This window comes from Acipenser ruthenus, chromosome 4, assembly GCF_902713425.1.
Source record: "Acipenser ruthenus chromosome 4, fAciRut3.2 maternal haplotype, whole genome shotgun sequence".
NCBI lineage: Eukaryota > Metazoa > Chordata > Actinopteri > Acipenseriformes > Acipenseridae > Acipenser > Acipenser ruthenus.
The window spans coordinates 42,607,781-42,632,794 of NC_081192.1; the positions used below are offsets into that span (position 1 = coordinate 42,607,781).

A 25,014-nucleotide genomic window follows, 5' to 3' on the forward strand; every position below is an offset into this window, starting at 1 on the left:
GAATTGGCAGAAAACAGTGGGACCCTGGTACATCCATCTACTGTCCGGAGAAGTCTGGTCAGAAGTGGCCTTCATGGAAGACTTGCGGCCAAAAAGCCATACCTCCAACGTGGAAACAAGGCCAAGCGACTCAACTATGCACCAAAACACAGGAACTGTGGTGCAGAAAAATGGCAGCAGGTGCTCTGGACTGATGAGTCAAAATTTGAAATATCTGGCTGTAGCAGAAGGCAGTTTGTTCGCCGAAGGGCTGGAGAGCGGTACACGAATGAGTGTCTGCAGGCAACAGTGAAGCATGGTGGAGGTTCCTTGCAAGTTTGGGGCTGCATTTCTGCAAATGGAGTTGGGGATTTGGTCAGAATTAATGGTCTCCTCAATGCTGAGAAGTACAGGCAGATACTTATCCATCATGCAATACCATCAGGGAGGCATCTGATTAGCCCCAAATTTATTCTGCAGCATGACAACGACCCCAAACATACAGCGAAAGTCATTAAGAACTATCTTCAGCGTAAAGAAGAACAAGGAGTCCTGGAAGTGATGGTATGGCCCCCACAGAGCCCTGATCTCAATATCATCGAGTCTGTCTGGGATTACATGAAGAGAGAGAAGCATTCTTACTTTACAGCATTTTTTCACACTTGCCTAAAACTTTTGCACAGTACTGTATATAATTTATTTATTTATTTATTACCTTATTCGTGTTGATTTGTACCAGTTGGGGGTCAAAGCAAAATCGCCCAAAAAAAGTTTTTAAATCAATAACAAGTCAGAGTAACAATCAATTGAGAAATAAATAAATAAATAAATAAATAAATAAATAAATAATTTTTAAAAAAGTTATTACTGTCCACAGCAGTAACATGTGTGTTGTGATGACATACAGTAACTATTTGTTTGCATCACTGAATAGAACAATGTATGGAGAAAACAAATACCAAATAAGCCAACAGCCTTAATGACAGCCCTGCATTATGCACATCTGCAGATATCAGTTTGCTAGTTACACATACTAGCAAATATTTATTGAAATTAAATGTAAAAACCAATGAAATCTTAGTTAAGTAAACTAATTAAACCTGCGTCCAGGAAAGTGTTAGCTTTCTGCCTAAAGTTGTTTTAGCCTATGTTTTTAAAAAGGCAAAAACAAAAATGACCTGCTTCATACAATTCCCAGCAATTATGTACACTTGCTATATTTGCTTCTTCAACAAGAAAGACAACAAAATAATGTTTTTTTCCCCATATTTTGGCTGTGCAATAAATTCTCATTACCGGTACACATACTGCAATCAAAAGTAACCAATATTCAATCTCAGCTTGATAGGCTGGACATAATATGTTCTTGTTAATTTAAAACTTGACAATAAAAAATGTGCTCTGATTTCAATAGGTTAAAAGCATATCTTGAATAATGCTTTAAAATAACTACACTGAAGGTTAATGAGACAGGATATAAAGTTAACATTGGGATAAAACTGTAGTAAATCGGTGCACCCCTAGTTGTAAATAGGGGTGCACCGATAATCGGTAGCCTATCGGCATGGCACCAATATAGGAAATCTGAATTTTTATTTTATTTTCGCTGATAACGTACACCGATATTCATGCTTGATTTTCTTTCAGCACAGAATTTAATGTTCGGTTTGGCTCACTTACTAGACACAAGAACACAGAGACAGTAATTTTCCTTGTAGTACTGTGTAAAGTGTGATCAACCTGCGGTAAATATTGTTATGTCTCAAAGTTTTTTTAAAAAATATTTTAAGACAATAGGATAACTCAGTTGTGTGCAGCAGAACAAACTTGATGCTACATTAAAACCAACAATGAACTAACTGTGAGTAGAATATTATTCTGATGCTTTTTTTTTAGGTTGAATGCTAAATAACATTGATGTTTTATATTATTATTATTATTATTATTATTATTATTATTTAGTTTACACGATGTACTGGTACTTCAAAGTGATCTTTTGTAATTTTTGTTGATCTTGCTGAATCTGCGTTTGTTGCAGGTGTATTCGAATTCAAGTCTGACTGCATTTTGTAACTGGAAATGTAATATTTGTATGACATCTTTTTTTTATTTTGGCCAAGTGAACAATTTAAGTTGTGCTGCATTTTTAAACAGTGTCCTTAAAATAAGAATTTAACAAAAGTTGTTGTAGTTGACATTGCATAGGCTACATTTGTTTCTACTGTACAGGATAGAAGTTATAATATGCAATGTTTGACAGCAAGTGGCTAATGTCACATTATATATATATATTTTTCTACAGAAGCGTTTTTACTAGTACAAATGAAAAATGTTATTTTTGTGTTACTAGTGTAATGAATGCATATGGTCTGTAACTGTCCATTATAGGAAATAGTGTATAATATCAATAATATTGCCACTGTTTGTGGTATAGATAGGTTATAATAACCAGGGTGAACATGTAATGATCCCTTATATAGTAATCCTAGCTCTGCACCTTTAAGGTTTGGGGCTCTTGAGAGACTGAGGTCAAATTCCACCTCCAAATGGAGGAGATGTATTGAGGGTGCGTTTGTATAATGAAGAGAGTTGAACAAGTAGGACGTCAGAAGATTATAAAAAGCAATGTAACCTGAATGTCTTTCAGAGTCGGTACTAAATACCCGACGGTGAACTCTTACGATACTACGCATACATTGTCTATCTGTGGCTTGTGTAACCGATTGCGAGGACGGGGTAACGAAGTATGCTACTGAAAATAAACTGAAGCCTTCAGAAAAGTCTGGACTTCTGTGTATTCAGTTAAGTACTCTTTCCCACAACGTTACTCCAGCAGAAACCTTACACTATGTTGAAAAACAAATGTATAAATTGCTGTCAAACACACAATATAAAACAAAGTTATTATTTGTATTCATTTTCTGAAGTAAATGCAACAAGTAAACAATGCCTGTTCATTTCTGTCAAATACAACAAGTACACGACAACAGTTCATTTTTAACATCAATAATTATAAAACAGTTTATATTATAGGCCCTATGTCTTGTTCTAGTAGTTTACCTGTACTATCTATTTTTATTGGTATCCAATCGGTATCTGCCGATGTAATCATTGGCTCTCGGTATCGGCCAAGAAAATCTTAATCAGTGCACCCCTAGTTATAAATGGCATATTCCCAGCAAATGGGAACAAACAGCAACAGACCTAAATGCTGTCTCTGTTTCGACTGTTATACAGTAGGACTTGTTATGTATTAAGGTTCTGATAAACATCCTACGGTACTTCTCTTCAATGTTTTTATGCTTGAAAAATAATTAAAATGCTATGGACTGTCCCATTTTAATGATTTAAATTACTACAATATTATATCTGCCACAACGTAAGTAGAGCAACTGAATAGACCTGAAGGTGTCAGCGTATATACAATAGTAAGATCCTGTTACCATTTGAAGAACGTGGAATCATTTCAAGAAGCAATAACAAATGGCCATGCCAAGGTCACCATCACATTTTGATAGCATCTGGAACTTGGGTTTAGGAAAGTCTACAGTTTCATACAACTGGACGAATAATTCTTAAATATAGCTAAGTATGGATTGGTACACTGGCATCTCCTGCTGGGGATAATAAGTGTTGATTCCATTTATTACTTATTTTTTGCTTGTAGTTACAGAAATGTTAAGCTCAGGTCAGGAACTGGGTAGACCTTGCTCGAAAGAGGCATCTTTGTCTTTTTCTGAGCAGATGGGTTTACAGTTATTTTACCAATAAGATTAATTCAATTAATAAGAACACTATGATAGTAGTGTTAGTATTCCAGAATAAAAATCCTTTTGACCCTGAACTTCATTACGACATGGGTTTACAACAAACTTCTAAGTGCCGAGTCAATGGGTGGGGGCATCATAAGAACATACCATCAAATAAATACACATTGTATTAAAAAGGGTGTTTACAAAGATTTTAGAATAAAATAACAGAACCATTCTAACTTTACTTGACTAATCACGGCTATCGAGTTTACAGCAGATGTAATTGCAGCGTTCTATCACCGAGGTTCTATCTCCGAGGTTGGTTAAATTTAATTGGTTGTTAAATGTTTCCATTAAGATTTCCTTATAGCACAAAATAGATGTGTTATTGTACTGTGTTAAAGATGTATTTTTTAAAACTACATCCTATTAATAGGTGCTTTGTTTTATGGTTACCCCTCCTTACTCAGTAAACAAAATGTGTCTGCTAAAAGATGTATGATTATTAACTTCAAATAAAATTAATTTTCAAACAAAGGCTATATCTCAGCCAGATGTGTGGGATTTCTACAAAAATCCCAACTTGCAAGGGAAATATTATGTAAACCGGTGACATCTTGCAGAGGATACTTTCAGCAGTCAATATCACTGGTACGAAGTGCAGAGATTATGGATGTTTTTGCTTTATGTTGTGAACCTGTTTTCTGTTATGTGGACTGTAATAAGTGAGCACCAAAACAGTGAGTGTTTTCCTGTTCTAAAAAGGCACCTGATCCACATTTCTTTGGCAACCACTTAAATGTTTATTAAAGTTAAATTTGGCTCTTGCTTGTTCAGTTAGCTTTAACAGCTACAAAACCTCAGTAATGTTAATAATTATTCAAAATGTGTGTGTGACAGGCTGGCTCGCAGTGGTGAGGTGTGATGACGTCACGGACCAGGAAGTAACTGAAACCAAAACAGTGGATGGGCGGGTGAAGCTGAATGCAATGGCACTCAGCGTGTTTAATAAACAAAACAAATGATTTTAACAAACAAAACAGAAACCAAAGGGCACGAGGGCCAAACGACTAAACAGACAAACAAGTAAGCGTCGTGCTGGCTAATCCAGCACATTTTAGCAATTGTTTTTAAATGTCGTTATTTCTCGCTCGCTCTCTCCGCTCCCCGTACTCTCCTCTGTACACTCCAACCTCGCAGAACGGACAGCTGCAGGTTCTTATACTCTGGCCGAGGGGTTAACTAGCTGTTAATTATCTTATTACCCCTCGGCCAGAGTCTGCACGCATTTGGTAAGGATGCATGACTGTCAGCTAGTTAAATAATCAGTAGCTGATCAGTCATGCATCCTCACGAGGTTTCTAAATATAAATAATAAAAAACAATAACAAAAGACGAGGCACTTTTATCCGCGCCGCAAACAAATACAAATAATAAAAAATAAATACATAGGAGCGGGACACTCCGCCACAGTGTGTTTGGACACTTTGTTGAGAAGACGCAACAATGCATTATCTACTTTACACACTATTATTTCGGGAATTAACAAAATAATATGTAACTTATACTGCTGTATGGCATCCTTTGTTTTGTAATTCATTTAGGGGGATAAAGTAGGGCCTACAGAACATATTCTTACTCCTGGGATATTTTTCTACTTTAAGTACCATGGTACATAATGACTTTTATTACTTTCCGCTAATGAACGAATATCTAAATCTTGAATGAATATCTAAATATTAAAGTTCCATGTTCGTCCCAGCACTAATAACTACTATAATTAGGATTACAGAAGCACCAGTTCTTTTGTATTTAAAAAAAAAAAAAAAAAAAAACTTTCCAACAGGGGATCATTTATAAAAAACTAAAAAAAAAATGTACAGCATAAAGAGAATCATCTGTTTTGAAATTATTCAAAGAAATTCCTGAAAAATGTACTTTTAACAATCATGGGGAAGCACCGATATTTTGCCCATCTCTGAACTAAAGTAACATTAGTTCTCTAAAGCTGCATCCACACTGGACACGAGCAATGGAAATAAATACATGGCCCCGCCCATGCATTCCTATTGGACATACTAGAGATGGGCTGCGCCATTACAAAACAGGTCTTGTTTTGATAAAGATAATATATCCAACAGTTTTTTTGTTATCATATATTAGTAGTAACTGTACAGTTGTACTCATGGTATTTTTTTTTGTGGTACCAGTAGTAGTAGTCGTAGTAGTCGTCTTTTGAAGCCTGGTACATCTCCATCTGTCAGCAGACAGCTGGACAATAGCAGCATAGTTGAACTGACATTTAACAAAATTATTTTATTGCTATATATTTATATATACAACTTACTGCAATCTTAATTGTGCTTCTTTACAAATTCCTTCATTGATCCTTTTTATTAACTTCTATAAGTATTTTAAAGTGCAACATTATTATTATTATTATTATTATTATTATTATTATTATTATTATTATTATTATTATTATTATGTTGTTAAGCATACATAATCACTATCTTTATTATGTTGTTGTTGTTAAGCATACATAATCACTATCTTTATTACTATGTTGTTGTTGTTGTTGAGCATACATAATCAATATCATTATTATTATTATTATTAGCCGTGTTATTATGTGCAAGTCACCACTTACCTTGCAGCAGTGTGGAGTAGTGGTTAGGGCTCTGGACTCTTGACCGGAGGGTTATGGGTTCAAATCACCAGTGGGGGGCACTGCTGCTGTACCCTTGAGCAAGGTACTTTACCTAGATTGCTCCAGTAAAAACCCAACTGTATAAATGGGTAATTGTATGCAAAATAATGCGATATCTGTATAATGTGGAATAATGTATAATGTGATATCTTGTAACAATTGTAAGTCACCCTGGATAAGGGCGTCTGCTAAGAAATAAATAATTACTACCGATGCCATTCTGCAAATCTATTTTTCTACTTTATCATAAACACTATTGAAGACTGTGACGCATCAGATCATGGGTGAGTGTTTGAGCCGTCTCAGACTTAATTCACTTATGAATAATTAATCATAGAACAAGGTTGTGTGTCATAGCAAGACGCAAGACTTTTATTTAGTTTTTCCTTTTAAAACAGTCCGGTGAACAGATATGGCTCATAATCTTCAAAACTATGAGCTTTGGTAATGTTGGGATGTGTCACATAGAATACAAGCGTGTTGCTGGCTTTGTTTTACAACAAATAAAATAGTAGGACCTCGATAATATTTTTTCTTTATGCATATGTTCACTTTATGCATATGTAAAGACATTGTTCTTGTCACAGATTTGTGCCACAGAACAATTTAGTGAACAAACGTTATTAATCATGAAAGCAAACAAACAAACCAAAAAAAAAAAGCTATAGCTTAAAATTAGGTCACATGTTCAAGCTGTGTGAATGTGGGACCTTTTTTGTATCATTTTCATTTAAATGCTGGATATGTAGGCTGCATGTATGGTCCGGTTTATTTTTGCTTATTATTAAAGCTATTTTTATGCAACTTGCATAAATCTGAAAGAAAATGTCTCGGTGCTGCCAAATGCACCACCTGCAAGCCACGACTACTGGGACTACATAAAATGATTAACTTGTTTAGAGGCATGACGTGTTTTGTGGCGTGTGTTTGACGTGTTTCAAGGGTGTTAACCTTGCTTCTGATTGGTCAGTTTCATTCCAGTCACGCAACGAAAAAGAAATAGAAACGGGTTCTACTTTAGCGACACAAAATTCTCAAAGCAACGTTGCTCGCGTCGCTCCCTGCTGGTGTGGATACTCCCATTGACTGCAGTGACTTCTAAAATATTCGCTCGCGCCCAGTGTGGATGCAGCTTAAGACTAGTGGTAAATCAGGGTCTATGAAACCATCTTCATGTGATCTTTTTCTTGCCTTTCTGTAACAGCACTTCGAGGGGATATTTGTGCTTGTAGACAGAAACCTTTTAAAGGTATTCTTGGCATAACTGTTGTGGTTCATCATCTGACCTGATTTGTTCTGACAGCAGAAAAATTAACCCTATATTCCGTGACAATGTACGTTTTGGGTACCTTTACAGTAGCTCTAACACTTATCCATAATCCCTGTGACTGACAAATTGTCATGTTTTCTATGAACATTATATACATATATATATATATATATATACACACATACATACACACACACATACATATATATATATATATATATATATATATATATATATATATATATATATATATATAGTCCACTGATGAAAACAATTTCGTTGACAATACCTGCCAGCTATTTTTTTTTTTAATGACACATCTGTTGGAAACACATTTAGCAAAACCTGCTTAATGGGGAATATGTGTTCGACTCACAAGATACAGTTTTGATGCACTGTACATGTACTCTCCATATTTATACTATATAATTTCAAGAGAAGTCAAGCAAACCAGATGCCATAGTATATTATTAAATCAAGCTGAAATCACTTTGCTATCCAAATTATATATATGTACACTATGTTGTCAACACAATGCTCCCTGCTTGTAACACCTGGCCAAAATAGAAGCTTCACATCAAACTCCCATCATAACCAGGGAGTGTGAAAAAATCTGACTGCAGCTAGATTTGAGGGTCATTTCAAGAACATATCACAGACGGAGAAAGTTCCATTTGGTAATTGGAGCTTCTCTCCACAGACAGCAAATCAATAGAAACGATAACACTGTTGGAAGGTAATTTGGCAAACACTGTAGAGAAATGCACTTCAATAACACCCATATTTAAAAACAAAAAACAAGAGCCAGCTGTATTAAAGCATTTCTTTCTGGGGTTTAAGTTGTGTTTTCATATACTGCAATATATATGAATATATAACTAAAATCTAAATCAGTTTTTTTGTTGTTTTGTTTCTAAAAATGCGCAAGGCAAGTTAAATTAGCAGCCAGAAAAAGTCTGAAAAGCTCCTGTAAATTATCAACTGAAAAACATTAAATCAACCAGCAATTTAAAGCAGTATTATGTTTATGGAACTGATCTGTAGCAATGTAAGAAACCCAAGAAATCAAAGAGATGCTACATTACAAAGCATTACAAAGAACAAGCAGCACATCCACTGAAAAGTGTTACCCAGTATTGCTCTGACTAAAACAGATTTTACTTACAGAATATTCAATGGTCCCTTTAGGTTTCTGGAAAGACATCCGACGCCCATATTTCTTCTCTGGAGTCTTCTTCTGGCCAGTATCTGAAAACAAACGAGGCAAGGTGCGCATTACATTCATGTTCCCCTCTACCCAGCTTGTCACAGGCTGCTGAATCCAGCCTGTGGGCAGACAGCTAATTCGTCAGCTAAAAACAGTTCGCACTGCAAGAGGACTACCCCTCTGCTTCTCTAACACAACCAGCCAACTGACAGCCACAGATTCCTCTCCTCACCAAGCTGTTTCCAGGCTTTAGTTTCCAGACTGACAAAGACCTCCTTGACCTCTGTGAGGCAGTAAACAACAGAGATAGCTACTATCATCATATGGGGCCATTAAGATGGGATAGGCTGAATAGTCGACATATCATATCAACCAAGGTTACCCCATTACAAAAGCATACAGATTTCACTTGTTTTCCTATAGTACTGTACAGAAATACCCTTCCAACACAGTGCAGGTGCCAGAAACAGTAGCTATTGTAGAATAACAAGTTAGAAACAGGGCATGAATTTATTAAAGCTAAAAGCAAAGACTGCAGGGTTTATTTTTGTTTCACAGTATCTATCACTTGCCATTTTATTCTTAAGCAATGCACAGATTTATTTTGAAATTTTGAAAAAAAATAGAATAGTGCTATCTTTAAATCATCTGTAACAGTGCATTGCCCAAGAGAACATGTACTTCTGCCTTTGAATAGCACATTAAAAGCAGAAGAGAGCACTATGTTTGTTGGTGTTATGACGTGCTGAAATAAAGTCAGTCTGTATCGTGTTTGATTTCTTACAACTTGTCATCCAAAATTGAGACGTGTTGCTCTTGCTGTTGGGATTGCTGTATTGTCGCCGACTCACCAAACACTATTCTACATTATTGTAAACTTTACTTGCTAAACTCAATTAAAATAAATATACTGAACATACCGGACACTGAGAATGCAGCCTTACGTCTACATTATTTGAAAGACAGCATTCAGAGGGCGTGTACATGAACAGAGATTTTCTTTCATCAAGCACAAAAAGGTAGATTACAAAAAGGAATATTTACATATTTTCCAGCGTATTGATTTAGAAGAGATTAAAGATAGTTTGAAAAATACAGTACCAATCGAGGTGCATTACTAGCAATTTGGGATCCCATATTAGCCAAACAGGTTAAGGGAAATCTGATGCATTTTCTAATGAACATTAGCGGATGCTTTATTTAATCTGTTAAAGAACAGTGTCAGAATTTTACTTATATGTTCCGTACCAAGTGACTGCTCAGGGGTTTAAATTATTTTCCAGCTCCCATTACCATACAAATGTAGCTATACAGTCAAAAGCAGAAGGTGTCATTCCAAACAAGACAGACGGCATGTCCAGTTATCAAATGTGTCCATTCAAGATGTTTATCTTGACCTGTATGTCATAAACCCAATGTCAAATTGAAAGCACCATCAGTTAAATATGGCAGTTGAACCAGAATAAATATTCAGGAAATACACTGTTTACCATCGTTTTTTAACTAGGTTGCTAACACTACATTTTCTTGCTCTCTCTTTTTTTTATTCCCAAATCGAGAGACTTCAAACATTCCACATGTCTGATCTATAAATACAAAAAAAAAGAAAAAAATAAGTTTATATAAGACTACTGTGATGGTTTAAAAAATAGATTCACTGCCTGACAGATATTTATTTGTTGATACACTGTGGACTTATTGATTTTGTTGAAACAGCATGAACACACACACACACACACACACACACACACACACACACACACACACACACAATCAATCAACACACCAAACAAAGATGCTTGATACTGGGAAGAACCACCACGATATGTTCTAAATCACCAAGTATAGGATTATTAGCAAAAGGTAACAATGATGCTAAACAAAACAATCTGTGCACTTTTAGAAACATAGTTTTGTTTGTAGTGCAACAATAAGGCAGCATTAAATAGGCAGATTCAGAAGAATATGTGTTCATTCAGGTAAGATTCTAACGCTCCACTAAAGTGATGTGTGGGCTCTGTAAATATCATGCCTGTATCAAGCGGGTCAATACAGAACTGATTAAGAAGCTGTCAGTAGTATCTTGGACAGCACACTGCTTCTGTGAAGCACCTGTCCCTTTAGTGTTTGACTGAAAACAGTGACTTTTTATAAATGTAAACAGTGGCTATTTATACATCATATAATTTTTAAAGTTAAAGGCCTACGCCTGATATAAGCACAACAGCAATAACCTCTTACACACCCTGTCCTGTTTTGACAAGCCCCTCTGCACACTAGAATTTTATAAACTATATATATATATATATATATATATATATATATATATCACACTGAAAGTATAACCATATCCTACTAACACTTGTGATGTCATTTCCTGATACAAACTATTAGAATCTGTAGCTTTAAGGCATATTACAGCTATTTATATGTTGCATCAGACCATAAGCAGGTAGTCTGCTGGAAACTGTTCCCAAAAGGGCCAAAATAAATTATTTCTGTGGCTGATAAATACAGACACAAAGCAGCAATGCACTCTTTGCTATTATATGCAGCCTTTCATTACGTTAACAAAGGACAGGGAACGGAATTTGTCAATGTGTCATCTTTCAATTCATATAGATTTGAAATATACAGACAAATATAAAGGCACATTTTGCAAGCAAAAACTAACGCTCACATTTGCTGAACCAAAAAAAAAAAAAAAAAAAATGAGGACCTTTTATTTTAGGTTAGACATAAGTCATTGCTTTCTTGAATTTCCCTTGCTATTTCGATTCTATTCTGAGTCGTTCTGGGTACTCTTGCTCCAATTCTGAGTAACCTGTATCATTTTCCATTTTAGCCATCACCGTTACCTCAATCAAAATGATCAGATACTCTTACCTTTCTATAACTTTCCTAAAGTGTATTTGGCGCTTCACCACCTCTTAAATAGCTAATGCAAAAAATAAAAATAAAATAATCCACATGGACCTACTTAAAATGTTGAAATAAGTACCGGCTACATTTCCAACACTGCTGGATGAAGTAGATTTTTGTCATCCTCCATACTTGAGTTACTAATTGATGATATTAAATCAGAAACACTGGCTGTAAAGCATTTCTAAAATAAATACATTGTCTACATATAAGGTATTACGTTTGTTCCTCCATCTGCCTCTTGTAATTTTCTATTTAAATGCACACATCTAACTGTTTCTCATATGAAAAAACATTACATTTCTTTCTCATTTTATTTATTGTCATAAGGGCTGCAATGTTGGTATGGTAGTTGTGCATGAAAATGTAAGTTCAGCATTAGTTAATGGTGGAGGAAGAATATCCACAACTAGGCCTAACAACAATTCCATGCGTGACTTTGATCCAACTTTGTCAAATATCTCGAAACTCTGTATGTACATTATTGGTTTTCTGAAAAATTTAAGATGGTGTGCATGCAACACAAATACACCTCAGTGACTAGTTAATTTACTCGAATGTAGAAGAAACATGCACGATTATTGCATTAAAAAACACATAAATAACGACGTTAATAAACAGCACTCGCATGGTTTATGTACATACCTAACAACAGATATATCGCTGAATGAATCTAGAAATTAAGTGTTTAAATATATTTGTGGTTCTGAAAAACTACTTTGAGAAAATGATCACAGGTAAAGTTTGACACCCTTGTAGTATTTACCAAACACACTGGGTTATTTCATTTATCTCTTCACAACTGAGAGTCTAGATGTAACGAAATACTATATGTTTCAAAACAGGACAAGTGTTCTCTCCAAGAAATAACTGGAAATCATGATACAGACGGAATATAGTACTTTATTGAAGAACATTTGATCCGGTAATAATCAGATATTAGAAACGGAAAAGCCCCGTAGAAAAGTGCTGTATGCAGTAAATACTGATGCATGAATACTGTACATTAGTTTTATTTTGCAAACTAACCCCACACCGTGTGCAAAACAAACGTGCTAAAAATAAACAAACACACACATGCTTAAAAAGGTAAAGTGTTAACTAAGGCATGTCAAAAAGCGTTGTATCAATATAGTATCCATAAAAAGTTACATGTTCAAACCTGTTACTTGCTGTGCAGTCGTATTATCATCAGCAAAATGAAAATCATCTTTTAAGGAATCTTTAAACTGAACTTCTCGAGCTCCAGGATAGCTTCTGTTGAAAACAATCGCTCTCAAAGTTCGGGTACTTTTACCCGTAAATGACAACAAATAATCCATTTTTAAACTTTTGACACATGCTTTTCTACAGGGAAACAAATTACAATTTTTAAATACGTCTACACTAGATAGTCGCCATGTTTCAAACAAAATACCAGTGAAGTTGAACTCCAGCTAATATAATAACAAGTTTAACAGGAACTGAGAAGCACCAACTGCGGGAAACTTATTCTTTTAAACAGGCAATGGCACTACTTTCACAACTTGCTACGTGTTAACAGACATTGGAACAGTTTATCATTGACGCCTCTTAAAAGGGCAATGGCTGGAGTGCCTGTCACTTGTGATTTTACGTGTATTTGATAGATCATTGTACGGTTAAAATAGCAGTTGCCATGTCCTAACTAGTTTTTTGAAAAGTTTGCATTTTTTAAATGTATCCGATTCGATTCTGAATAAGTTTGGATTTACACGTGACTCGACTCATTTTGCTAATTTCCTAATATTCAGTTTGAAAAAAGGAGCAGGTAAATGTGGCAAAATATTTAACACCATAATAATTAGTTAAGATAATTGTGGTGCACTGTTAAATGAGGACCAACAGCAATACATGCAAAACGTTTTGTGAGCATTAAACACAACTATTGATTATGCTTTTATTTTATTTTATGGTTAAATACACTTTAAAACTATATAACACTGTAGCAATGTTTAGAAAATTATATCAGGTGTTACTGTATTACACAATTTGCTATTCCTTGCAAATAGTTTAATATGTACATTGTGTTTAAATCAAACAAACAACAAAAAAGTATCTTTGTTAAATTGAATTTATATGTGACAGGCAGGCCCTGAGGAAGGCCTATGCAAACTAGGCAGCCTGAAAGAAAGCAAGGAACATCGCTCAGGTGACGTTCAGCACCACGGTAATTAGCGTAGCACATGGTATGGCATGATCGATAGTAAATTGTGTCCATTCTATCTTTTATGCCATTCTATACTATAGACTAGAGAAAATTGCTTTATGACTGACTTAATGTCATCCGTAACTGAAACACAAAGTTTCAAGAAGTAAACCATGAGACAGGCATTGATTTTCGCCGTCAGAACAAGAATTTGGTAAGTTAATACTTTAAACTTATGTGAATTTACAGTATTTTGACACTACTAAGCACTCAAGAATCAAGGCAAATTTGTTGGTGAAGACATTACAGTCACAAATGACCATTAGCCAATCAGCTTCCAGCTCTAGCTTTCAGTTGGGGGGAGGGGGGTGTTATAATACGGTTATAATATAGACTTGTGTATAATATAAAATAAAAAATAGAGCATGCACATGTAGATCATGTAGCCCTCTAATTGTCAGCACTAGCGGTCTCGTACTTCTTGGATGACTTTGCCATGCACATAACATACTTTCTGCCGATAACATAACTGTAGAACTCCTTGCAGCTCATGCTGAAATTCATTTTTGCTTGCGTTTCGCTCCTCACCAGCTTAATACTAGACAATACACACCAAGTCAGGACTTCAGCTTTTGTAGGCCACAACTAATGTTTTTTGAAATCGTTAAATCAGGATACAATGCAGCCACAAGCTTCAATTCACAGTCACATGACCGATATGAATGTTGGTGCACTACTGTGTGATACACTAAGCTCTGTAGCAACAACTTGGGGTATTCAACGTTTCATTGGGCTTGCTGAAGAAGTTTGAGACAAGGGTATTCTGTTTGTCAGTTTTGCACATGTTAGTTTCCCACCAGCGTTTGTTTCTCGTCGTCGTGACTGATGCTGATTCTTTTTTACACAATTTGCAAAATGCCTTTGTAACAGTTATATATGATTGACGAATCCAGGTGTCATTTTTCCATTTTTAGTGACAGGTTCATCAACACCACCAGCCATCATGACACTTCGCCAGTAAAACTGCGCAGAAGCGCACGTATAAGCACGCACGGGCCCTGGACGCACAGACGCAGACACATGACGCATCCTGCATCATATGACTGCAGGTTAACGTGATTGGATAGCCACACAGATGGAAACAACTCACTCAAACAACACACCGCGAGACAGTGCAGCAGCCATATATACAGAATTTTCTAACAAAAAAATCTAAATTTCCAATTTTACATCTGGGTTTTCAATGTTTACTCTTAAAATCGGGACAAATGACGTCCCGACAGTACCTTGATCGGGACATGGGACAAAGCTCCTAATATCAGGAGGGTCCTGATTTTATCGGGACGTCTGGTCACCCTAACTGTGAAACAAATTTAAAATCAATCTTTTTCAATATGACTTTCTGTATTGAGATCTCAGTTCTATTAGACAGAAAGCACTAAACAAAGACTCAGTTGGTCCACATTGATTTTACTATTCACCAAAATAAGACAATCAATACTTTTCACCAACAAAAACAATCAGTCCTGAACCTGCCAAGTCAGCCAGTCACAGCCTTACAGCTCAGCATCTTTCAACAACAACAAACAAAGACCCGGACACTTCAGTAATATTGCTCCATTCAGAAATTTGGCACTGTCCAGATAAACTATAAGTAACTCTGACAAATAAAGTTATTTGTATAAATAAAGGTATTTTTTTCTCTCATTATGTGATCCTTTATGAATATTTGATGGATTATTTTCCTAAGTACCCGACAAATCATTAGAAGTTCTAGCTTTTAAAGTGTTTTTTTTTTTTAAATTATTTTTCAAAGAAAATAATCTACCACATGGTATAGCCTTCATCGATGGGCTTTATCGCTTAACTTAAGAAATGGCAAATGATTACATTCAAAGAGGAGGTTAAATGTCTAAGAGATACAAATGGCAAAATCATAGATGAAGAGAAAAAAAATAGCAAATATTAAATGCTTACTTTTCACAAGTTTTTACAAAAGAGGATACGGACAACATGCCCCACATGTCGACCTGTTCCTATCCAGTTTTAAATAACTTTAGCATAACAGAGGCAGAAATGTTAAGGGGACTAGGAGCTCTTAAAATTAAAAATCCCCTGGGCCGGATGAGATTCTCCCAATAGTACTAAAAAAAATGAGAGAAGTTATTTCAAAAACTACTAACCAAGATCATGCAACAGTCTCTTGACACAGGGGTCGTACCGACAGCCTGGAGAATTGCAAACATAATACCGATCCACAAAAAGGGAAACAAAACCGAACCAGGTAACTACAGACCAATAAGCCTGACTTCTATTATATGTAAACTTATGGAAACTATAATAAGATCCAAAATGGAAAATTACCTATATGGTAACAGTATCCTGAGAGACAGTCAGCATGGTTTTAGGAAACTCTTGATTATTTTGAGGTTCCAACATCGACAATGGATAATTGCAAAGCATATGATATGGTTTATTTAGATTTCCAGAAAGCTTTTGACAAAGTCCTGCGTAACAGATTAATTGTCAAACTGAATGCAGTAGGGATTCAAGGAAATGCATGCACATGGATTAGGGAGTGGTTAACATGTAGAAAAACAAAAAGTATGATTAGAGGAGAAACCTCAGAATGGAACGAGGTAACCAGTGGTGTGCCACAGGGATCAGTATTAGGTCATCTGCATTCCTAATCTACATTAATGACTTTGATTCTGGTATAGTAAGCAAACTTGTTAAATTTGCAGATGACACAAAAATAGGAGGCGTGGCAAACACAGATGCAGCAGCAAAAGTCATCTAAAATCATTCAGAACTGGGCAAACACATGGCAAATGACATTTAATAGAGAAAAGTGTAAGGTACTGCATGCAGGCAATAAAAATGTGCATTATAAATACAATATGGGAGATACTGAAATTGAAGACGGAATCTATGAAAAAGACCTAGGAGTTTATGTTGACTCAAAAATGTCTTTATCTAGACAATGTGGGGAAGCTATAAAAAAATGCCAACAGGATGCTTGGATATATAGTGAAAAGTGTTGAATTTAAATCAAGGGAAGTAATGTTAAAACTTTACAATTATTATTATTTGTTTATTTAGCAGACGCCTTTATCCAAGGCGACTTACAGAGACTAGGGTGTGTGAACTGTGCATCAGCTGCAGAGTCACTTACAATTACGTCTCACCTGAAAGACGGAGCACAAGTGACTTGCTCAGGACCACACAATGAGTCAATGGTTGAGGTGGGATTTGAACCGGGGATCTCCTGGTTACAAGCCCTTTTCTTTAACCACTGGACCCCACAGCCTCCTGATTACTAAGACCTCATCTAGAATACTGTGTTCAGTTCTGGTCATCTCGTTACAAAAAGGATATTGCTGCTCTAGAAAGAGTGCAAAGAAGAGTGAGCAGAATTATCCCGGGTTTAAAAGGCATGTCGTATGCAGACAGGTTAAAAGAATTGAATCTATTCAGTCTTGAACAAAGAAGACTACACAGCGATCTGATTCAAGCATTCAAAATTCTAAAAGGTATTGACAATGTCTTCCCAAGGGACTTTTTTGACATGAAAAAAGAAACAAGGACCAGGGGTCACAAATGGAGATTAGATAAAGGGGCATTCAGAACAGAAAATAGGAGGCACTTTTTTACACAGAGAATGTTGTTGAAGCTGACACCCTGGGATCCTTCAAGAAGCTGCTTGATGAGATTCTGGGATCAATAAGCTACTAACAACCAAACAAGCAAGATGGGCCGAATGGCCTCATCTCATTTATAAACGTTCTTATTTTCTTCTTATGTTCTTACATAATTTTGCCCAGGACCTTGCCTTTTGGGTCAGCAGGAGCCGCCCTTAGTTGAGGTGACAACTCATCAGTCAGAGGTCATTAAAGAGAGAGAGCATTGCTACAATGGTTATGGTGGGGGAGGGTAATAAGACTTCAAGACACCAATAAACACAGATTTTTAAGATATAAAAATGATTAGGGGTTTGTCTCTGATGTAAATTGAACAAGTAACACATCTTATGTTTTTTTTTATTAAAAATCCAACTTTGTATGCAAGATGTACTTGTAGGCAGAACCCAGCATTAACAAACACAATACATATTATAATATTAAAAAAAAAACAACAGCACAATTAATTAAATAAAAAAAAAACAGGCTCATGCTTAACAGATATTTTAAATACCATCTTGTTTAAACCTGCCATGTCACTTAATGTCCTCACAGGCCAACATTTTTGTGGTTTTCCTTTTTTTTTGTTCCCTTTTTTTTTGGTTTAAAAGGAAAATGAGACTGTTACAATTATACATATACAAAACGATTGCCTAACTTGATTAATACCAGTTGCAGTTTTGTAGCAATAACAGTTAAATTTGTGCAACCCGCACCTTAGAAGTTTTGGCCACATTCACAAAGAGAGTTCTTTAAAGAATGTTCTAGACTGGAGTTTAATGCATACAAATCTTTATTGAATTCCCCCCAAAACAAACTTGTATATAACACACGAGTTACAGCTTTGTGAATAGGGACAATTGGTTCTAAAAGAAAATGTAAGCTTGACCTTGATCAACAGAATCAAATTCAATGTCAATATTACTGTGTCTTACACCTTTTGTTCTAAGGGATAAGGCTGTTAGAATAGCAATTAATGTGCAGCAGTGTGGAGTAGTGGTTAGGGCTCTGGACTCTTGACCGGAGGGTCGTGGGTTCAATCCCAGGTGGGGGACACTGCTGCTGTATCCTTGAGCAACGTACTTTACCTAGATTGCACCAGTAAAAACCCAACTGTATAAATGGGTAATTGTATGTAAAACTAATGTGTAAAAAAAAATAACGTAATTGTATGTAAAAATAATGTGATATTTATATGCATGACTTGCTTTGTGATTGCTAGATTGCTCCAGTAAAAACCCAACTGTATAAATGGGTATTTGTATGTAAAAATAATGTAAAAAAAAATAATGTAATTATGTAAAAATAATGTGATATTTATTTGCATGACTTGCTTTCAAGTTGTCAGTTATACTTGCACTTCCTAGGTTATATCACCTAATACTGATCCCTGAGGTGCACCACTGGTTACCTCGCTCCATTTTGAGGTTTCTCCTCTAATTATATTTATCTTGCTCTTAATTGTATTATTACTTGTACTGTGATTCTTGAAATGTATTTGTTTACGACTGTAAGTCGCCCTGGATAAGGGTGTCTGCTAAGAAATTAATAATAATAATCAGATCAGTTAGATAGGACAATGTGCAGTAAGGTCTTAAGGCCTTTTAAACCCATCTCCACCAATTTACTACACATACTGTATAAACAGAGCCAGCAAGTATTTCAGGTAACTAGTCCTGGGGCCAGTTGCATAAAAGGGTATTAAACTGGTTAAAACAGCTAGACTAGCCTTAATCTAGTCACTTAGACAAGTTTGCCAGTTGCATAGAAAGTTAGACTGACTATTCAAAGCCTAAAATGTAACTTCCAGACAAATCATGGCTTCCTATCATATGCTTTTTTTCTACGAACACTGTCTGAGAAAAATCCGGTGGAAGTTTACTCTGACACTGAGGTCATTGGAAGGTTACATTTACCGAGGCATACAATAATACAATTAGCAGAGGATTTGAAAGACACATTCCTGCTAAAAGTAAAAACTGTAGTGTCCTAGAGGTGCACTAACACAGAGAAAAAAGCACAATATCAGAGAAATTGCAATAAGAACAACTCAGGATTATCACAAACAAAGGTAAAAGAGCAATTAAAATAAGCATTTGAAGCAACTTAATTTTTAAAACTTTCATGTGTACAGTACAACTTCTGGGACCATCAGTATTCAAAGGTGCTTTATTAAATATAACAGAATACTACATTTTGTTCCATTCAATTATACCATCTTATTTGTTCCTTCCTGTGTTAGAAATCCCTACTCTCCAGCCTGCCTCTCTTTTTAAATCTATACATCAAAACATGTCAAAATGTTGTAGTGTATTGTACATTCTTGGTGGAAAGTTACCAGGTCTATGACATCTACCTCATAGCTGTCTATAAATTGATTAAACTGTGGAATAGCAGAAAAACATTCCTGTTCAGGTAACATTAAGTAAAAAATGTATGCTGGAATTCAGACACTAGGTTTTGACAGCACTTTACCTGTTCACTAAGTTGATTTCACGTGTGTACTTTTTCAAAGAAAGAAATTCTAAAGAATGTCTGGTGCTTCGACCCTGCAATGAAATGACCTAAGAATGTGATATAACCTAGGAAGTGCAAGTATAACTGACAACTTGAAAGCAAGTCATGCAAATTAAGAACAGTCGATACCAGATACTATTCCTAAAAACAAAATGTTTGTTATACCATATGCTTTAAGGAGCAATGCACCACAAAGACAGCAATGAGCATAGTGGAAGTTACATTTCCTTTCACCTTTCTATTTCAACAGACTCTTCATATCTACTAAATGGCCAAAGGAAAACTAGTCAAAACAGACAGAAAAACAATATGTTGGTTGTTTAGTAGGCAAAAGAAGGCAACAGAAGTAACAGCTGTGTTCCTTTTATGCATTTGTATACATTATTTTCACTTCTATTAGAACAGCAAAACCACAAAGGTGAAGTGGTTAGCAGGTTTGGACTGGAAAATCATAGGTCCAAACCTTCAATAAAGGCAAACCAATCTAGAGACAATCCTAAAACTAGTACCAACATTTCTAGTATATGGAGGACAGCTAGGATTGTTTATATTTTGGTTTAACCCATGTTGTAAGAGGGTAAGTATCTTAATGTATATACAGTATAACAATTCTGATACTAAAAAGTGGTAAAGAAGAGAGACAGCGAGAGAGTGAGAGAGCGAGACAGAGAACCAGAACCAGTTGGATACCGAAGGCTGAGTAAACAAGTTGAAACCACCGACAGCCAGGCGAGTAGCCGGAGTTATTGAAAAGAGAAAATGAGTTCAGAGATTGTAGATTCCACCAAAGTTTTCGTACACTGTTGCGTGTACTTCGTGCTCTACCATTGCTGGTAGTGTCATGTGAGCTGTTCAGTATGTTGATATGTAAATAAATCCTGTCTGCCTGCAGAGCGTATCAACTTCATCCTCCATCTCGATCTCACTCAGCAGCGAATGCATGCACCCACACGGCAGAAGGCTACCCTGACACAAAGATTAATAATATAAAAAGCTGAATCTCAAAACAACAATTGTGTGAATATAGTCATTACTACAGCTGTGTATAATGGTATTTAAAACAGGATTCATTCATCTGACTTTTTACATATCCGCCCTTGCTCTGATCCCACAGCAGTCAGATACGTGACGGACTACTGTATATAATACTTACAATACATACATGGTACCTCCACTACTGTATACCCCTGTTATTGGGGATATGCAGCCCCACAAGGGGGTAATAAACATGTATAGGAATGTAGAGGCAAGCAGTTTAGATTTTTCTTTTAGCATTTAGTTGATTTTGTTTGTTTAAATTGATGCAGACATGCATACCATTAAACCAGACTTTACCTAGATCTTCTTGCCATGAGCCAGGTGTGGTGGTGTAATCCAGATGGGAGAAAGAATGTAGTTATGAAACAGCATATCAGAAGCCCTGCTGAGAAATGTCTGCCTCTGTGCATTGGTTACAGCACGTGCACAATTATATAACAGAGAAAAACAAAAGAAACAAAGCATCAGAAAAATCTCCCTCTCCCCTGGCAATCTTTAATTTGAAGTCCAGAATCTGCTAATATAAATGCAGGAAAACGGTTTATTCAGGCAGCACTGATGTAGCAAATGGTCATTAAATCAAGCTTTTATCACGCAATCATTTCTTGTTTCATTTCATTTGTTTTGCTATCAATTAATTACAATGATTGAATTGGAAATAGTTTCACAGTTCAAAAACAATCAGAAACAAATATGCTGGCAAGAGAACTGGATGTGAGCAGCTGAAACCTTCACGATAAACCATTTGCTTGTTACTATGTTGCAATCTATGCTGTAACCAGATGTTCATGTGTCACAATACTTTTGTTTAACAGGCTTTGTTCCTATGCTAAGGTTTCTAAAAAATGTAATCCTTCCTGAAAGACTTTTCAGTTTTGAGTTTGTGGTATGTTTTAATACAAAAACAAGTAAAGCCTGTAGCGGTCTAGGAAGAGGCAGCCACTTTCCAAGCAATGTTACCAAAATCTAAAGTGTACAGGTAGCTACAAACAACCTGTTGAATTCAGGTTTATTTGGACACATTTTTGTTGCACCAGCGGATGTTGCTTTTATTAAAGATCTAGCTCAGCTAACATGTCTGTAAAGTGCCAGAATGGTCTTGTAGTGTGCAAGGTATATTTGTATATGGACTAGTTTAAATTGTAAAAATAAAATACCTTGTTTGAATTCAAGTAGAACCCACCTTGATCGAAATAATCAGACTAGACAACGTTTCTAGTAAATACAAAGGAACATTTTTATTAGAAATAAAACTAAATAAAGGAAAAATTAAAAGTGCAAACAGAGTATAATCCCTAATCAAAGCCTGACGCAGCTTTCCAGAATCACCAGACACCGCTGGCCCTTGTCGTTCTATCCATTCATGTACTGGTCTGGTTGTAGTTTTCCTAACAAGCATCACTTTCTTTTTCACGATGGCTGAAGGCATGAAACTTAAAACATACTTAACATCTTTAATGTAGGCTTCTACACTACAGTTCAATTTAGATGGGTCAGATGGTTAGATCTTTGGCTAGCTCTCTAACTTGGCGTACATCTACTTCATCAGCTTAGCCACTAAGTGATTGAGTTTGACCATACCTACAGGGGGGGGGGGGGGGGGGGGGGGGGGAGAGAGGCTGTCAGGCTGTGATAGCTCACCAACGAGGCGGTGAGCTATCTCGGCCTGAGAGAACAGATTCCCCCATCTCCCAGACCAACTCAGTATGATCCTCAAACCTCAAGCATCCCCGCTCCATTGCTTGATTGGGCACAGGGGACAGATCCTCCACTTGCTTGTGAAGGTCTCTGTTCTCATCCACCAACTCGGATTTCTCTATTTTCCAGTAGTTTTTCTCCCTACTTGCGTGTCTCAATTCACTCTCTATCTCTTCATTTCTTTGCTCACACACCTCTCTGTCTCTGGCCATCTACTCGCAGTAGAACTCCATCAAAATGAATTTCACTCCTTTTCAGTGCATCAGACAACTCACTTTTCTCTTTATTTACCTCCATTAATTCCTGTTCGCAATCTGCTAATTTCTTTTCACAAACCACTAACTCATCAACGCTCTCTGACACACTGTCTCGCTCTCTGTCTGCCAGCCTTTGGTTGCATGACATTAATTCAGCCCTCAATGCGTCTCTTTCGCTGGTTAACAAGCCAATATGTGATTTCTGAGCGTCAACAATTTCCATCAACTCAACTCTCTCTTCCTTATATCTCTCAACTTTTTGCACCAGCTTCTGGCCCTTATCTAACTCTTCCAGAGTCAATTTTGGCTTTCCCTCTCTCTGAGTGGCGGGCCTTGGGGGATTGATGACCCTATAAGATAACGCTGTGTTGTTCCCTCAGCCTGCCCCTCTAAGACAAAACGAGCGAGTTTGCGGAACCTCTGCTGCCGGACCGAGCATGGCCATAGAAGAACGAGCACAACAACCAATTAATTAAAAAGAAAATAATAATAATAATAATTTCTTTCTTAGCAGACGCCCTTATCCAGGGCGACTTACAAGATATCACATTATTTTTACATACAATTACCCATTTATACAGTTGGGTTTTTACTTGAGCAATCTAGGTAAAGTACCTTGCTCAAGGGTACAGCAGCAGTGTCCCCACCGTGGATTGAACCCATGACCCTCCGGTCAAGAGTCCAGAGCCCTAACCACTACTCCACACTGCTGGAATTTATAGTATCGGGGAAAAACATGGGCAGAACCCCGAAAAGTACAAGCTGGTTGAGGGGACAGGTGAGCACAGAACGGAGACCCGGGCTGTGCGGATAGCGACGGTCGGGTTAACGCTGCCAAGTGCAGCACCTTTATTTTGTAGTTTTATTACTGTGTTTTATTTTCCCTTTTTCTTTCGCCTTTTGTTTTTATTATTCTTTTCAGCACCTGTGAGTGCGAAACATCGGACTGTACCTGTATTGGTATTGCTGTGGACCTGACTACCGTTGGTGGTATTCAGGCCACAGACAACAGCGCCCTCTGCGGGCTAAAGAGAAAATAGAGCCAAATAAAATAAAATAATAAAACTGGGCACCAGTGCGGTGTTGCAAATAAACCTTCTGTCTCCCGTGTGTGTCAGTGAATTGCCCACCACCCTTCCACAGAGCAGCTTTTCTGCTGTAATGTTTGTCTACTTAAAATAACCTCATGGAAATGCAGGCATATACAGAACTATACACATACTGACACACACACTGTACGTATTAAAACAAGAAACAAAATATCACTGTACTTTGCATTAACCAGCAGGAAGAAAATATATGTTTGTTCTTTAACTAGGGTGGTGCAAGTTTGCCCTCTTGGGGTGAAATTTAGAATGCAGACTTGCAGGTGAAATAAGACTGCTTTCGAAAATCTCACCACAAGAGGCCGCTTATGACCATGAAAACACGTTCCTGATAAAATATTGCCTTACTCTGCAACTTATACTGCTGAATATTATTATCACAACTAACAGTAAATAATATAATGGTAAAAAAAAAATGCTGTGCCCACTTTATTTTTTAAGAGTGTAAAATTGACATTTTTTTAATATTATTTGCCATTTTATTATTATTATTGGTGTAATGATATGTCTGCATTCCCCCCCCCCCCCCCCCCCCCCCCGTGCTTTTTTTATTACATTTTATTGGTGGCCAAATGAGGTAGGCTGCACTTTCTATGTTTTAGCACAACCTAAAAACTTTGTGGAAACCCAGTTTTAGAAAGCTGTACGATATAAGCAGTCATGCAAGGCCAAATTGGAACTCAGACACATAACTACACACTCCCATATTTA

General features: G+C 36.5%; 1 protein-coding gene across 3 annotated transcripts in view; it reads right to left on the reverse strand.

Moving 5' to 3' along the window:
* Nucleotides 1-25,014, reverse strand: part of LOC117399394 (oxidation resistance protein 1) — a 204,447-nt gene that overhangs the window by 53,529 nt on the left and 125,904 nt on the right. For 2 of the 3 annotated variants that reach the window (XM_033998511.3, XM_033998509.3), the window contains exon 4: nt 8,877-8,959. In XM_033998511.3, coding sequence (XP_033854402.1) covers nt 8,877-8,959 — 83 coding nt within the window. Of the gene's footprint in view, nt 1-8,876; nt 8,960-13,002; nt 13,379-25,014 lie in introns of those variants that run through there. The other variant, XM_033998510.3, reaches the window with a different exon arrangement.